This window comes from Pongo abelii, chromosome 1, assembly GCF_028885655.2.
Source record: "Pongo abelii isolate AG06213 chromosome 1, NHGRI_mPonAbe1-v2.0_pri, whole genome shotgun sequence".
Classification (NCBI taxonomy): domain Eukaryota; kingdom Metazoa; phylum Chordata; class Mammalia; order Primates; family Hominidae; genus Pongo; species Pongo abelii.
In genome coordinates this window covers 21642617-21658461 of record NC_071985.2, presented here as the reverse complement: position 1 = coordinate 21658461, position 15845 = coordinate 21642617, and the positions used below count along the sequence as shown (strand labels likewise).

Here is a 15845-nt window from a genome sequence, read left to right as displayed (position 1 = left end):
AGGCTGGGAACAAATGTGCTGTCATCGAGGCTTTGTTATTCCATTTCTAGAGCACAGGCAGAGTAGATTTGGCGTAATTCTTAACAGTCATAGAATTGTTGCAATGGTGAATGGGCATTGGCTTTAACTTAAAAGTTACCAGCTGCATTAGCCCCTATCAAGAGAGTCACCCTGTCCTTTGAAGCTTTGAAGCTAGGCATTGACTTCTCCTCTATAGCTATGGAAGTCCCAGATGACATCTTCTTTCAGTAGAAGGCTGTTTCATTTCCACTGAAGATCTGTTATTACCGTGGCCCCCTTCATCAGTGATCTTAGCTGGATCTGCTGGAGAGCTTGCTGCAATGTCTCCAACAGCACTTGCACTTTCATGTTACAGAGACCGCTTCTTTCCTTAAACCTCGTGAACCAACCTCTGTTCGCTTCCACCTTTTTTTCTGCAGCTTCCTGGCCTGTCTCAGCCTTCATAAAACTGAAGAGGATTAGGGCCTTACTCTGAATTAGGCTTTGGCTTAAGGGAATGCTGTGGCTGGTTTGATCTTCTATCCAGACCACTCACACTTTCCCCATATCAGCAATAAGACTGTTTCACTTTATCATTTGTATGTTTACTGGAGTAGCACTTTCCATTTTCTTCAAGAACTTCTTTGCATTCACAGCTTGGCTAACTGAGGCCCAGCTTCCAGCCTGTCTTGGCTTTGGACATGCCTTCCTCACTAACCTTAATCATTCTTCGCTTTAAAGTGAGGGACGTGTGACTCCCTTTCACTTGAACACTCAGAAGCCACTGTAGGGTTATTAATTGGTCTAATTTTAATATTGTTGTGTCTCAGGAAATAGGGAGGCCTGGGGAAAGGGAGAGAGATGGGGAATAGACTGTCGGTGGAGCAATGAGGACATAAAATGTTTATCAATTAAGTTTATTGTCTTACATGGGCACGGCTCATGGCATCCCATAATACTTACAATAGCAACAGCAATGATCACTGACCACAGATCACCATAACAGATATAATCATAATGAGAAATTTTGAAATATTGCAATTACCAAAATGTGACACACAAGCAGGAAGTGAGCACACGCTGTTGGAAAAATGGCCCCAAAGGACGTGCTTGTGACAGGGCTGCTACTAACCCTTGACATGCAATCGTACCACAGAGCCAAGCACAGTGGAGCAGGGTCAGGCTGCAGCTCACACACCACAAACTCAGCCACTGCAAGATTCGCTGTGAATTCACTGATATGGGCAACAATCACCACAGTCAGACACAGGGCCTGCCATCTCCTCAGAAACTCCCCCAGCCCTGATCCACTTTCTGTCTTGATGGATTTGCCTATCCTGGATATTTAAGTGGAATCACGCAGCATTCACCTTTTGTGGCTGTCTTATTTCACCGAACACAATGTCCTCGAGGTTCATCTGGGCTGCAGCCTGTGTCAGAACATCCCTCCTCTTAAGGGTGAATCCTATTCCATTGTGTGGATGGAACACGTTGTGCTCACCCAGTCATGTGCTGAGAGGCACCTGGGTTGTTTCATTTTCCCGCTTTCATACCTGATGCCATTATGAACATTCACACACGTATTTGTGTGGACATATGTTTTCACTTCTCTTGGGTATACACCTGGGAGGGGAGCTGCTGGGTCACAGGGAAACTCTGTGCTTAATCCCTTGGGAACTCAGATGTTTTTCCAATGTGGCTGCACTTTATATTCTCAATGCCCCATTTTCTTTAATTATTATAGGATTAATGAATATTTCTGTATCTTGACTTAGTTTCTATTACTTTTCTTTTCTGGTTTTGTCAGTTTCATCTAAATTTTCAGATTTATTGTCATGAATCTATTAATTGCTTTCTCCTGTTTTTGTCTGAAGAATCTGTAGGGATTCCCCTAGACAGGAAACTAATGCAATGAGCCTCATCTTTCTGGATTAGTCTCAGATATTTCCAAGAAGTGCGCTGTCATCTCTACGGCATGTCTACTCTTATGTAATTACTGTTGGCACTATTTCCAATGTCTTACTTCTATTTCCTTTCATGTTGGCCTGTAGTTCTCTCTAGCTTCTCAACAGTACTGTGCGTTCTGGTTTCTCTCCTCTTCTAAAATGTGCACTTAAAGCTATCACTGTCATCATTTCAGTTGCTCCTAAACTGCAGCCTCAGTCACAACTTCAGGTCACGACGCAGAGCCTGAGTCACAGCCTCAGGGAGCTCTACAAAGCCTGAGTCATAGCTCCAGTTCACCATACAGAGCCTGAGTCATAGCCTCAGGTCAGCTCAAGCTGATCGTAGTGGGGGCTGTGACCCCAGTCACAACCTTAGGTCACCATAGACAGCCTGAGTCACAGCCCCAGTTCACCACATAGAGCCTGAGTCACAGCCCCAGTTCACCATACAGAGCCTGAGTCACAGCCCCAGTTCACCACAGAGTCTGAGTCACAGCCCCAGTTCACCATAAAGAGCCTGAGTCACAGCTCAGTTTGCCATACAGATCCTGAGTCACAGCCCCAGTTCACCATACAGAGCCTGAGTCACATCCCCTGTTCACCATAGCAGAAACTGTGACCCCAGCCACAGCCTCAGGTTGCCAAGCAGACCCCAGATTACACCCCCAGTTCACATACAGAGCCTGAGTCACAGCCTCAGGTCACCATACAGGGCCTGAATCAGACTCAGTTCACATACAGAGCTTGAGTCACAGCTCCAGTTCACTATAGTGGGGACTGTGACCCCAGTAACAGCCTAGGTTTCTGTTTGCCATAGAGAGCCTGAGTCACAATCTCAGGCTGCCAAACAGAGACCAAGTCACAGACTCAGGTCATGCTGCAGAGCCTGGTTCACCATCTGGCCCTCTCCTCCTCCTTCTCTTGAGATTCCCTCTGTGCCCTAAACCCTCTGAGTTGGTGAGTTCTCTCCCCTCCTCTAACATTCTATATCCTCCGTCCTTGGAGTGTCTCTTACAGGGAAATTAGACTAAGCCCCTAACCACACTCCAATCAACCCAGCCTTTCGCCTTGAGCAGTTCATCCCCTAGGGTCTGGAGTCTCAGTTTACCCTCTTGTCTCATCCTTTCTGTTGACCATGCCTGTCCTGGGTTTTTTCATCCTCTTTTCCTCTTTTTGGGTTTTTGTTGTTGTTGTTGTTGTTGTTATTCCACATTTTCCCTCTGCTCATCTGAAGTTGCATAGTCTTTTTTGTAATTTCCACGGTCACCTTCAATGCTATACCATGTGTCTGTGACCTACCTAGGCCTGATGCTGGTCAGTGCCTTCTCTACCTGGGCAGCACAGGGCCAGAGAACACATTCCCATCGACTCTCCCGCCCTGAGTTATGTGCTAATTGCGTGTTTTACCTCCATTTGGGGGCCCAACAAGACACTGTTTTATCAGTCAGCACTCCCTCCGTGGCACCTTCAGAGCCCATGCTCTGCCCTCACTCCTTCCTGCATCTCGTTATGCAGCAGGGCCTCCGCCTCCTGAGGTCGGCGCCAGCTTGTTGGTGTCCTCACGCCTCATCTGTATTCTTCTTTCTCAGATGGCTTTCACGATTCTCTGTCTTCAATCTTGTGCAGCTTTTCTTTTTTTCTTTTTTTTTTTTTTAAGACGGAGTCTCACTCTGTTGCTCAGGCTAGAGTGCAGTGGCACCATCTCAGCTCACTGCAACTTCCACCTCCTGGGTTCAAGCGATTGTTCCTGCCTCAGCCTCCCAAGTAGCTGGGATTACAGGCGGCTACCAACACGCCTGGCTAATTTTTTTGTATTTTTAGTAGAGACGGGGTTTTGCTATGTTGGCCAGGCTGGTCTCAAATTCCTGACCTCAGGTGATCCACCTACCTTGGCCTTTCAAAGTGCTGGGATTACAGGTGTGAGGAACTGCACCTGGCCACCCAGCTAATTTTTGTATTTTTAGTAGAGACGGGGTTTCACCATGTTGGGCAGGTTGGTCTCAAACTCCTGACCTCAGGTGATCTGCCCAACACAGCCTCGCAAAGTGCTGGGATTACAGGCATGAGCCACTGCACCCGGTTTTTTTGTTTGTTTGTTTGTTTGTTTTGAGACATGGTCTTTGCTCTGTTCAGGCTGGAGGGCAGTGGTGCTATCTTGGTTCACTGCAGCCTCCACCTCCAGGACTCAAGTGATCCTCCTTCCTTAGCCTCCCAAAGTGCTGAGATCACAGGCATGAGGCACTGTGCCCAGCATGCTGTGTGCTTCTAATGTGTCATGTTCCAGGGTGAACTTATTTTTACTTTTGGCCTGGGAAGACACTGGGCTCCTGGAATCTTCTTTACAGCTTTATTCAATTTCGGAAAACTGTCATCCTCTCCCCTCATACATATCAGCCCTGTCCCACTCCCGCACCCTTCTCGGCTGCCTCCGGCATGGCCTCCCCATGTCGCCGAGGTGTCCTGCCCTCTGTCTGACATCTCGCCGCCTCTCTGGTATACTCTGGGTAATTTCTTCTGACTTATCTTCCAGTGTGCTAATTCCCTTCAGCTGTTTCTAATCTGCTTTTAAATCAGGCCATTACTTACTTTTTTCCCCCTCTAGCTCTATTTGGTTTTTCCAAACTTGCTGGGTCAGTCTTTGTGGTTTCCCGAGCCTTGCAGCCATCCCCAAGTGTCTTCCTTCCTAGAGGCAGAGTGAGGAGAGCCACTGCACTCAGCACCGCTGCTCCGCTTCCTGGGCTGCGGCTGTCTTTTCGAGGCCCCTGTTGTGTTTCTGTGCAGACCTGGTTAGCTCTGACCCCGGGCTGCTCACTGTACTGAGGAAACAGTTGGCAGAAACAAGTTGAAGGAGAGGATAAAGGTACTACAGTAGGTGGAACGGCATCCCCCACCAAATGCGTCTAACGCAATCTCAGTCAGGGGCCTTATGTGGAATAAGAAGCATTGCAGAAATAACTGAGATAAGGATCTCAAGGCAAGATCATCCCAGACACGGTGGGCTCTTTAGAGCCAGTGGAGGCTGTCCTTATAAGAAAAAGGAGAAGACACAGAGGCGGACGAGAGGGCCACGTGAAGATTGAGGCAGGGCGTAAAGTGGCCAGTCACCAGCCAAGGAGCCCCACGGTTCGCAGCCATCACTGGCAGCTGGAAGAGGCAGGAAGGACCCTCCCCTCAAGCCTCCAGAGGGGCATGGCCCTGCGGATGCCGTGATTTCAGACCTGAGACAGAAGTCCTGTTGTTTTAGGCCAGCCAGTCTATGGTGCCTGACAGCAGCCCCAGGACACTAGCATAGATTTTGGAAAGGATCTCGTTATGTGCACACCAGCCAGGCTTCTAGGGCCACCTGCAGTCCCAGAGCCAGGCCACCCAAAACCCAGCATGAGGCCAGGGCCCGGGACCATGTTGGTGACTCAGGCCTCAGCGCACACATGGTGGCTGTGCCCTGCCCTGGGGGCCACCTGGGGCTGTGGGAGGGTCTCCTCTGAGTATTCTCTCCTTAGTGGGCCATGGCCTTTACTATGAACCCTCATCCCATGAGACCAAACCAACCTCACGCTGTCTTGTTCAGCATCTATTCTTGCTATTTCTAGGGATGCCCACCAACCATTTCATCAACTCTTTGACACTTATAAAGTTAAATACACACACACACATGCACAAAGACAACAACACACCCACACAAACCCCCCACACAGATACACCCATACACACAGACACACATGTGTACACACACACACACCCCCATACAAACCCATAAACCCATATACACACGTATACACACACACATATATCCATACATACACACCCATACAAACCGATACACACAGACACACGCATACACACATGTACAGGAACAAACACACCCACACAAACCCCCCCACAGATACACCCATACACACAGACACACATGTGTACACACACACCCCCATACAAACCCATAAACCCATACACACACACATATACCCATACATACACACCCATACAAACCCATACACACAGACACATGCATACACACATACAGGAACAAACACACTCACACAAACCCCCTCACACACACACACACACAGATACACCCATACGAACCCATAAACCCATACACACAGACACATACATACACACATCCACAGGAACGAACACACCCACACAAACCCCCCATACACACAGATACACCCATACACTCAGGTATACACACAGACACACCCATATGAACCCATAAACCCATAGAGATGCACGCATACGCACGTGCAGACACACAACCCCCCACATGCATACATGTATACACACATGCATATGTCCATCCAAATGCAAACACACATACATGCACACACACATACATATATATGCATGTACACACATAAGATCCATGTAAAAATTCAGCTTTAGTTGTTTCAAGCAGAAAAGCCTCTGCGTCTTGTGGGCCTGTTGCTGAAAATGGGCATCTATGCTCTCCAGTGTCTCATGTCTTCATGTCCTAAACTACCTGGTGAGTGTGTTTTTGACTCTGCTACACTGGCAAGAAACTGAGGTCAGGGTATTAAACAGTGTAGCCGCCTGTGCAGCCTGTGAGTGCGGAGGCAGGGCTGGGACCTGAAAGTGGCCTCTGACCTGACTGCACCCCTGCCAGGCCCACAGCAGCACCAGTTCATGACTGCTCTCCCCGGTGAAGGGCCCGGATGACGACGGCTCCATGGGACACCCATACCCCTCAAGCCCCAGCCACCTCCCACCTCTGACTGTCATTCCAGGTGCAGCCATGCAGGAGGACACAGGCCTGCTGGAGAGAAGGAAGACGTCTCAACACCCATATGTGGCTGCGGCTGCCATGCCACAGGGCACACAGAACAGTTCCATGCTGCAGATGGGGCCGCGGACAGTGCTGGTCTCAGGGACCATGGGGGAGGTGGCTCCAGGGAGCGGTGACCCGGCCACCTCCTTGAGCCCTGGAAGCTGGCCGCGGTGGTCAGCACTGACCCCTGCAGAAGCTCCGTGGAGACCATTCCCCAGCCCCACAGGAGTGGAGCTTAGCACACATGGGGCTGAGTCTGGGGACGGCCCCCAGCTCCTCGGGCTAGGCCTGATGCTGCCATGACCTGGCTGCTTGGGGATCGGGCCACCCTGGGAGGACCCAGACACTCAGACACCTTGCCCTGAGCCTGAGGGCAGCCAAATGGGCCTTGTCCCCAGAGAGAACCCGAGACACACAGGGATAGCCACCCCACACTGCCAGGTCCCTAAAGCCACAGGCTCCTTCCAGCTCCCAGCACGATAGACAGGAAGTCCTACGGAGGGAGCACACATCACCAAGGCCGGCCTCCGACCTCCTTGCCTCCTGCCAGCAGGTCTAGCCACCCTGACCGGGACCCAGCTTTCTTCTCCAGGCTGGGGCAGAGGGAGAGGGGACTGCATTTCCAGAAGCCACAACGCCCCGCCAGCAAAACCTCAGTCCTGCCAGACAGCGTTTAATTTCTGTGTGAAACAAAATCAAAACAAATTCTAGCACTGAGAAACCGGGGCTGAGATCAACTCTCCACCCTCCCCGTGGTCTGCAAATCAACCCAGCCCGAGCCCAGCTTCCAGCCCAAGCACGTCTGCTGTGTCCCTCAGGGCTGCAACGCCACCAGGGCCCAGCTGCACCCAAGAGGAGGTGGGGCACATGCCGCAAGGATGGCAGGGGTGGCCTGTGCAGATGCCCAGGTGCCTGCCAGGCGAGGCATCCTCGGGCCTGAGAGAGACACCTCCCTCCACCCTGCTGAAAGCACCGTGTCCCACGGCAGCCCCGGGAATAAGCCCTGCCCTGTCTGTGTCTGCAGCATCCATGGGGTCCCCCAAACCAGACCACAGAGGCCAGCCCACCTCCCCCAGGCTACTTGGGCTGACTGCCCTTTTCTGGGGCAAAGTCCTGGACCCCAGAGTGGACATGGCTGGTCTGTGGGCTGCAAGACAGGCAACCAAGGCTGCACACAGGACCCCCGGGGGAAAGATGAAGAGCAGAAGCTTCCAGGAGGCCTCTGTGCTCAGTGACCACAGCCCCCCATGGCCTTCCCAGACAGCCGCAGACCCACACAACTGGTCAGCAGGACAGGGAGAGCCACACAACCTTCCAGCGGCCACCAGTGTCACCTCCCACACTGTCATACCCTCTGGAGCTCACTCTCCTGTGGGTGTCACAGAGGGGGCATCCCAAAGTCCACCTGGCTCCCCTCCCCACCCCACAGTGACTCCAGGGCTGCAGCCTCTGTCCCCATCTGGCCAGGAGGGACGCCGGCCCTGACGTTCTCCAGCTCTGGGAGGCTCTGGCAGCAGCTCCTCTTGGGCCAGACCTCCAGCCCACTTCCCCTGGCTGCACTGACCTCAGGTATCGCTAAAAAAAACAAATGCAGCCTGCGGCTTGCCTTTTTCCATCGTCCCATCCGGCCACCGGTCCTGAGGTGCTGCAACTGCCAGCTGGACAGCTGGGCTTCCTCTGGCGGGCAGCAGCGCCCAGCCAGCCAGGACCACGCCGGGAGGGCAACAGGCTCCAGGGAGGGCCCAGGCTGCAGGTCACGGAGCTGGGGCGGCCCAGTGCCACCCAGGTCAGCAGGCACAGCAAGACCATCCCCAGCCACCTGCCACCCTGCCCGGCCTGGACCACAGATGTGTTTGAATATGACCCCTGAAGGAAAACCAGGGTCACATCCCCGCCGGGGCTGCACTCCGCATGGCTGCTCTGGTGGGGCCATCAACACCTGGCCTATTGTCCACACACAGGAAGATGCGGCAGCCTGGCAGCCAGGTCTGCACTGCACTATGTCTGGCCACAAGTGTAGACACAGCCCTGCCAGAGTCAGGGTCCTGTAGGACCCGGGGCTGGGCTCTCAGGTGAATGAGTGACACAGATCCACCTGGCAGGGAGAGCCTCAGGCTTGAGGGAGTCTTGGGGTAGGGGGGCACACAGAATGCAGCTTGGAGAAGACCCCACAGGGACCCTTCTGGCCAATCCCAGAATTGAGCGACCAGGGAGAGATGGATGCATCTGAGGAGAACACAAGGGGACCCTCCTGGCTGATCCCAGAGTTGAGCGACCAGGGAGAATAGAATGCATCTGAAGAGACCCCACAGGAACCCTCCTGGCCAACCCCAGACCTGAGCAACCAGGGAGAGAAGGATGCATCTGAGGAGACTCCACAGGGACCCTCCTGGCAAACCCCAGAGCTGAGCACGCAGGGAGAGAAGGAGGCATCGGGGCAGTCACTGGGCTTCCTGCAAGAAGCAGCAGCCAGGGCCGACCCCGAGGGACAGGCAAGGCCCTGGGAGCACAGGGGAGATGGCACCACTGTGCCCCAAGGGCCTCACCTGACCCTCGGGGTCGGCCCCATCAGAGGTCAACATCCAGCCAGAAGGCATGGGGTCTGGGGAACCTCCACTCGTGGCTGGCCTTCTGGGTTCTGGGGGCCTGGCTCAGTCCCCAGTCCCACAGACACTCCTGCGGGAGCCACCCTGGTCCCAGACAACTGCACCGGTCCTCACCCCGCCGCCCGCCCAGCACAATGCACAAAGGGAGCCCGTGCTGCAGCCGGGATCAGGTGGCGCAACCGAGGCCTGTCAACAGGTGTCGCTTTCCCGCAGCCCCCACCCTCCCACAGGCATCACCTCCTCCCTGCCCCCAGGTCCAGAGCCTCCAGGAGGTATCCGTGCCTGTGTGCTCTTTCCTAGGGGAAGAGTCACCCACACGCTTCTTTGATGGCCAAACCCCAGAGCAGGGCACCCCCAGCCCGGGCCACCCCAGCAGCCGGCGGAAGGTCCCAGGCCAGGGCAGGCACTGGGGCTCTCTGCAGCCTGCAGCAGGATGGGAGCAAGATGAGGCCAGCTGTCTCCCCAACCAGACATCCGCCGGCTGTGGACAGGACATCTGCTCCCTCAGCTGTGGCAGGCCAGGCACTGCTGCTCCGTCCTTACCACACACCCTCCACACCCTCCAGGGAGCCAGGACCCCCAAGCAGGTCGGGCAGGGAGAGGCTGGGGGTTCCAAGGCCCCTGGGTGCAGGGCAGGAAGGAGGAAGGCCACCAGCGCCTGCAGGGGCCATCAGGCTGACACTCCAGACCGTCCCACTTACGGCCCCACTGTCAGGGAAGCCTGGCACCTGGGTCCCTCTACTGGCCACGGGGTCCCAGGCCAGGAGTCCTGGAGAAATGCCCCGACTTTCCACTGGCCCTGTCCTCTCCTCTCCATGCTAAGAAGTCCCCAGGGAGTCCCCTGGCCCCAAGGGCCCCTCCTCTCAGCCCTCTGCTGAGGTCTGCCCCACTGAGCCACTTCCACGATCTCTCGAAACAAGGCAGCTGCCTGGCCTCTTTCCTCCCTGCCCTTCTGGCCCTTCAGAGCACTCTGTGTGGCCTTTCTTCCTGATGCCAGGCCCCACGTGCTTCCTGGGGTGTCCTAACTTGTTGGAGGGGGCGGGTCTCCAGGGCAGCGCCTGCCCAAACCTAAGCCTGAGCTCTCAGCTGCTCCCAAACCCCCTGGCCCACAGTGCTCAGAGCACCTGACCCAGGCCCCAGCCAAGGGGTCACCCCAGACACTGCCTTCTTGCCAGCCCCTTCCCAGGCTTCTCTAGCCCACCACACAGCCCCATGATTCCACACCTCAGGCCCACCCCTCCTTCTCCAGCCCTGCCAGGGACCCACAGGTGCCCCTCGTCCAGGCAGCCAGCTGTGCCCAGGCCTGATGCACAGAAAGGCAGAGCCATGGGACCAGGCAGGGTATGTCCTGCCCACAGCCAGCAGCCTCCCTCTTGGACCCTGTGGGATCTGATGTTGGCACTAATGTGAGAAACATATCCCCTCCCCATGCCTGCGACAGCAGCCTCTCCGCAGCCTCCTCTGAGAGTCCCCTGAGCACCCAGAACTGCCCCACACCAGGCTCTAGGAAACGGGGGATGTCCTGGCTGCCCCCACCCACCCAGTGGGGCTGCCGGGGTGTCGCTGGCTCCTTGTGCAGGGGTAAGAGCGCCCACAGGCTCACAGGTCTAGAGACAAGTTTCTCCTCAGTCCAAGGAGAGATCCAAATATGTAAAGAGCTCTCATAACTCAACAGGAGAAAGACAAGCAGCCCCACTAAAAACAGGCAAAGGAGCTGCATGGACATTCTCCAAAGAAGATCCATGGGCCATGAGGCCACGAAAGAATGCTCAGCGCCAATGGCCACCTGACAAATGCAGTCAGAGCCACACAAGGTGCCATTCCACACCCACTCGGATGGCTGCAGTAGAAAATAAAACAGAAAACCAGTGTCGGCGAGAAAGTGGAGAAACGAGCCTTTCTGCGCTGCCGGCAGAAATGTAAAATGCTGCATCCAGAAGGGTTTGGCAGGGCCTCAAAAACCTAAATGCAGGCGGGGAGCAGGGGCTCACACCTGTAACCCCAGCACTTTGCGAGGCTGACGCGGGAGATCACTTGAGCCCAGGAGTTCAAAGTCAGCCTGGACAACATGGTAAAACCCCGTCTCTACAAAAAATAAAATTTAAAAAAATTAGCCAGGATTAGTGGCTTGTGCCTGTGGTCCCAGCTACCTGGGATGCTGAGGCGGGAGGATGGTTGAGCCTCTGAGGTGGACGCAGCAATGAGCCTTCATCACATAGCTGCACTCCAGCCTGGGTGACAGAGCAAGACTCTGTCTCAATAAAACAAAACAAAAACAAAAACATCACATGCAGAGTTACCATGTGACCCAGTACCTCCACTTCTATGTATCCCAAGAACTGAAAACACACACACACACAAAACCTCACATACCAACGTTCACAGCAACATTATCCATCACAGCCAACAGTGGAAGCGATCCAGATGTCCGTCAACTGATGAACTCAAAAAATCTCTCGGACAGTCTTCCAGTCGAGTCTAACTCAGTGGTAAGAAAGAAGGCAATACTGACGCGTGCTACAACGGTGATGCTGAGTGAGAGAAGCCAGGCGCGGAGGCCACACGGCATAGGATTCCATTTCTAGGAAACGTCCGGGACAGGCAGACCCGTGGAGAAAGAACGCAGATGAGTGGTTGCCAGGGACTGGGGGAGGGGAATGGGCAGCGACTGCCTAATGCGTATGAGGTTTCTGGGGTGAGGAAAACGTTCTGGAATTAAACAGTGGTGAGAGCTGCATGGCCTGGCAAATGAGGTACTCAAAATCACGGGGCTGTATACATTAAAAGAGTGGATTTTACAGGACGTGAGTTACGGCCAATAACAAAAAGCCTCGGCCAGCCCTGAGGCCCACCAGGCCCCCAATTCACAGTGGTCACTCCCTCCAGCCTGGCTTCTAGACCAGTTCCAAGCACCTTTCCAGCCCCGATGGCTGGCTCTGGGGCCACGGCCGGGGGCACCTCAACAATCCCTCAGTGCCAGCCTTGGTTATGCCTCTTCCAGGCAGGCCTCCAGGCTACTGAGGCCCAGAGAAGGGGACAAATTGATAGGGCCTGGTCTCCCACCATCGTGCCCCCAAAGTAACCTGCAAATGTTTCCTGAGTGATGTAAACTGCAAGGGCCACCACCACAAAACAGCCTCAGGGTCTTTAAAGAAGAACTCCAGTGGGAAGTCTCAGCCCTCATCCCGAGCCAGCCCGGGACCCCTAAGGAAAGGGCTGCAAGGTGCCAGGGAGCCAGGCAGCCTAGCAGCCAGACGTGGGGGTCCAAGCCCTGCTGGGCAGGAACAGCCCCCAGGCCCAGGCCCAGCCCTGACTCCACATCCAGAGGGTCTGGGCCCAGCAGAGGAGCAGCTCCGGCATCTAATCCGGATCTACCATCTCAGCTGAGACCACAACCCAGCAAAGGCAAAGCAAGAGGGGCCTCCCAATGGAAGACAAACTATGTCCTCAGACCACCACCAGGACCACCCTCTTGCTGTAACCTTGGAGAGAGGGTCTGAGTCTGCACCCCAAGCCCTCCCTATGACCTCGGGCTGGCCTCCCTGCTTACTCCTCTGTTTAGAAGGGCTTGGGGCCAGGCCAGTGAGGAGGCACAGGGACACAGCCATGGGAGAACCAGATGGAGATGCCACCTGCTAGCCAGGCCAAGGTGCAGGGCCAGGCCGAGGGGGAGCCTCTTCCCCACAGGGGGTCCAGCCTGGTGGCCAGAGGCCTCTAGGAGGGCAGCGGGCGCCAGCCAGGGTTGGGTTGCAGCTCAGGGAACAGGCAGGGAGGGCTCCCGTGGGTCCACGTGACCCTCCCCCAGGCCAGCCTCTCCTCTCCGGGTTCCTGGGCTGTAACTGGAGCCGCGTTCCTGCCCGGGAGCCTCCGTGCCAGGCAGAGCTTTCGAGAGGGGGAAGGGAAAAAACGGCCCTAGATCCCAGCCCCTTCTCCCTGCTTCCTGGACTGGAGCTGGGAAGGGCCACCCCAGCCCCGCTCCAGCTCCAGCCCCGCCTGGCCTTTAATGCCCTGGGCCACCCCCTGCCTTTGCTGGGCCAGGAGCCACAGCAGGAGAGGCCTCCACACAACCCAGCCTGGAGCCCTTTGTGCCCTGCTTCCCCTCCCCAGCCCAACCTTGGGAACTGACTTATGTGGGGCCCAAGGCCTCCAGCAGCCCAGATAGAACCTGGCCTGCCCTGACCCAGGATGCCCCCCAGCCCCTGGTTCAGGAAGGTGCTCATTCTCCATCAGTCAAACAGAGTCCTAGCTGCCCTCTGCAATGTCAGCTGTCCCCAAAGGCAGCACGCTTGCCCTCTGGACTTCCCACAGGGCAGCTACATGGAGAGCTGCCCTCAGACAGGACTCAGGAATTCTCCCTTGATGGGTCCTTTGGAGCCAAGAAGCAGGGCCAAGGGGGCCTGGCCAGAGGAGCCACAACAGCACTTAAGTCCTTGCTATGCGCCTGGCACCAGCCTGGACTTACTGTCTGCAAGAGAGCTGAAACACACGCACACAAAGCAGCAGAGCCCCTTGACCTTCTCCAGGGCACAAAGCCCAGAGATAGGTCAGAGAAGGAGAGGCCAAGACCCAGCGCCACCCCGTCTCCAGGAATCGGATCACAGCAGGGACAAAGCTGCTGCAGCCCGGACAAGCCCAGGGTGTGTCCCGAGCCCAAGAAGCAGCGCCTCCGCTGGGCCGGAGAGCAAGGAAGCACAGCTGGCTGACAAGGCCACGGTGAGTCACCGCGGACCTGTGGCCCTCCCTCCTGCACTCCCGGGTGAGGCTGCGGGCTGCACAGATGGCATGCTGTGGCGTGCCAGCCCAAGCCCGTACCCACAGTTGCAGCCAGGAGAGGGCTGCGGGTGGGGGCCCCAGGGAACTGAGACACCGGGCTGACCCTGGAAGACGACCCAGAAGAAAGGAACAGAGAGAAGAAAGGGGGAGAAAGAAAAACACAAAGGGAAAGTTTCCCATGAAAATATTTTATTTTCTTTGAGAACAGGATACACCTGCAGGGCTCCTCGGCCCAGGCGGCCTCTCCCTGCCCGGGCGGGTGCCAGATTCCTGGACCAACGGGGCCCTCTGCCGGCCAGCCCGCCGCGCGCTGGCGCTCAGGCCAAAGGACCGGGAACAGGTGACCGGCGGAGGGCGGCGGCCCGGCCGAGGGAGTGGCCCAGGGCGTCCAGGTCGGGGGCTGGGATCCGAAGGCCAGCCAGGGCTCCCAGCGGCGGCGCTCGGGGTAGGAGGCGGGAGGGTGGCGGGGAGGCCCGGGGCGCTGCCTCGCACGGCGCCACCCTGCACCTAAGCGCACCCAAAGCGCAGCGAGGGTCCCTGTAAAGGTCGCTGGACTGGGCATCCCAGACCTCGGAGAGGGCGAGGGAAGAAGGAAGGGAAAGAAAGGAAGAGAGAGACGCGCCGACAGCCCCGCAAAGCGCTGCTGCCAGAGACACGCGAGCACGGGCAGTGACACCGCGGGACGCCCCGGCCTGGCCCTGCGCTCCCGGCCAGGTCCCATGGACGCGCTCCCGCGGGCCGGGGCCCGGGCCACAGCGTCAGAAGCAAAGCGCAAGAAAAATAAATTCCTCCAGCTTGGAGGATTTCTCTCTCTCTCTCTCCGTTTGGGGCTCAGCGCGAGGAACATCTGGATTTTGTACGTGTTTTTGTTACTGTTAAATTAACTTCTCGAGAAGAGAAAGGGGGGGAAGCTGCTAGGTGGGCGATGGCCAGGGGCTGAGGACTCAGGCTCCAGCCTTTTGGCAAGGACACCGCGGCCCAAGGAAGTCGGGACCTGATCCCAGTCCTTAAGCGCGAGGCAGTCCTGCTCACGGCGGCGGCGGCGGCGACTACGACGACGACGACTCTGCGGTCACGGAGGACCGCGGCCCGGCGCAAGCCCGACGGGTCCACCCGCCTCTCTAGCCGTGCCGCGCGGCGGACGGAGCGACGCGCGCGCCGCAAACAAACAGCGCCAGGCAACCCGGCGGCCCCGCCGCGCCCCGGCCCCAGCCACCCCGGGTGCCTCGGGGACTCCGGACGACCCCGCCCCGACCCGCCGCCCCCGCCGCCCCCGCCCACCAGTGCGCGCCGGCCGCCGAAGGCACCTACCCGAAGTAGGCGGCCGAAGGGCGCAGCGCGGCGAGCAGCAGCGTCAGCCCGAAGGCCGCGGCCAGCCAGCGCGCCAGCGGGGACCCATCCAGCATCTTGCCGCGCCTCGGCGGCCGACCATCGCGCTCCCAGCTCCGCGCAGGGCGCGCCGCGGCCGCCGCCCTCTTATAGCGCCCGGAGCGCGGCCAGCTGGGCCCGGCCCCGCCCCGCGCCCGGGAGGGGATCACGCCGGCGCCGGGGGCGGGCCGAAACCCGAGCCGCGCGCGCCAGCCCGCCAGCCCCTCCCGGCCACTCGGGGCCCCGGCCGCCGCTCCCGGCGCGGGTCTCAGGCGCGCCCTGCCCGGCGGGGATGGAGGAAGGGGAGGCGGGGAGCGGTGGGAACCGAGGGCGGGGCGTGCGAGAACCCGGGGCGACCACGGCGGG

General features: G+C 57.1%; 1 protein-coding gene across 1 annotated transcript in view; it reads right to left on the bottom strand.

Moving 5' to 3' along the window:
• Positions 1-15613, bottom strand: part of WNT9A (Wnt family member 9A) — a 29906-nt gene extending 14293 nt beyond the window's left edge. Inside the window, exon 1 of the mRNA XM_009236845.4 lies at positions 15423-15613. Within this exon, the coding sequence (XP_009235120.2) occupies positions 15423-15517 (95 nt within the window). The 5' untranslated portion in view covers positions 15518-15613. The remainder of the gene's footprint in view (positions 1-15422) is intronic.
• Positions 15614-15845: the final 232 nt, after the last annotated feature.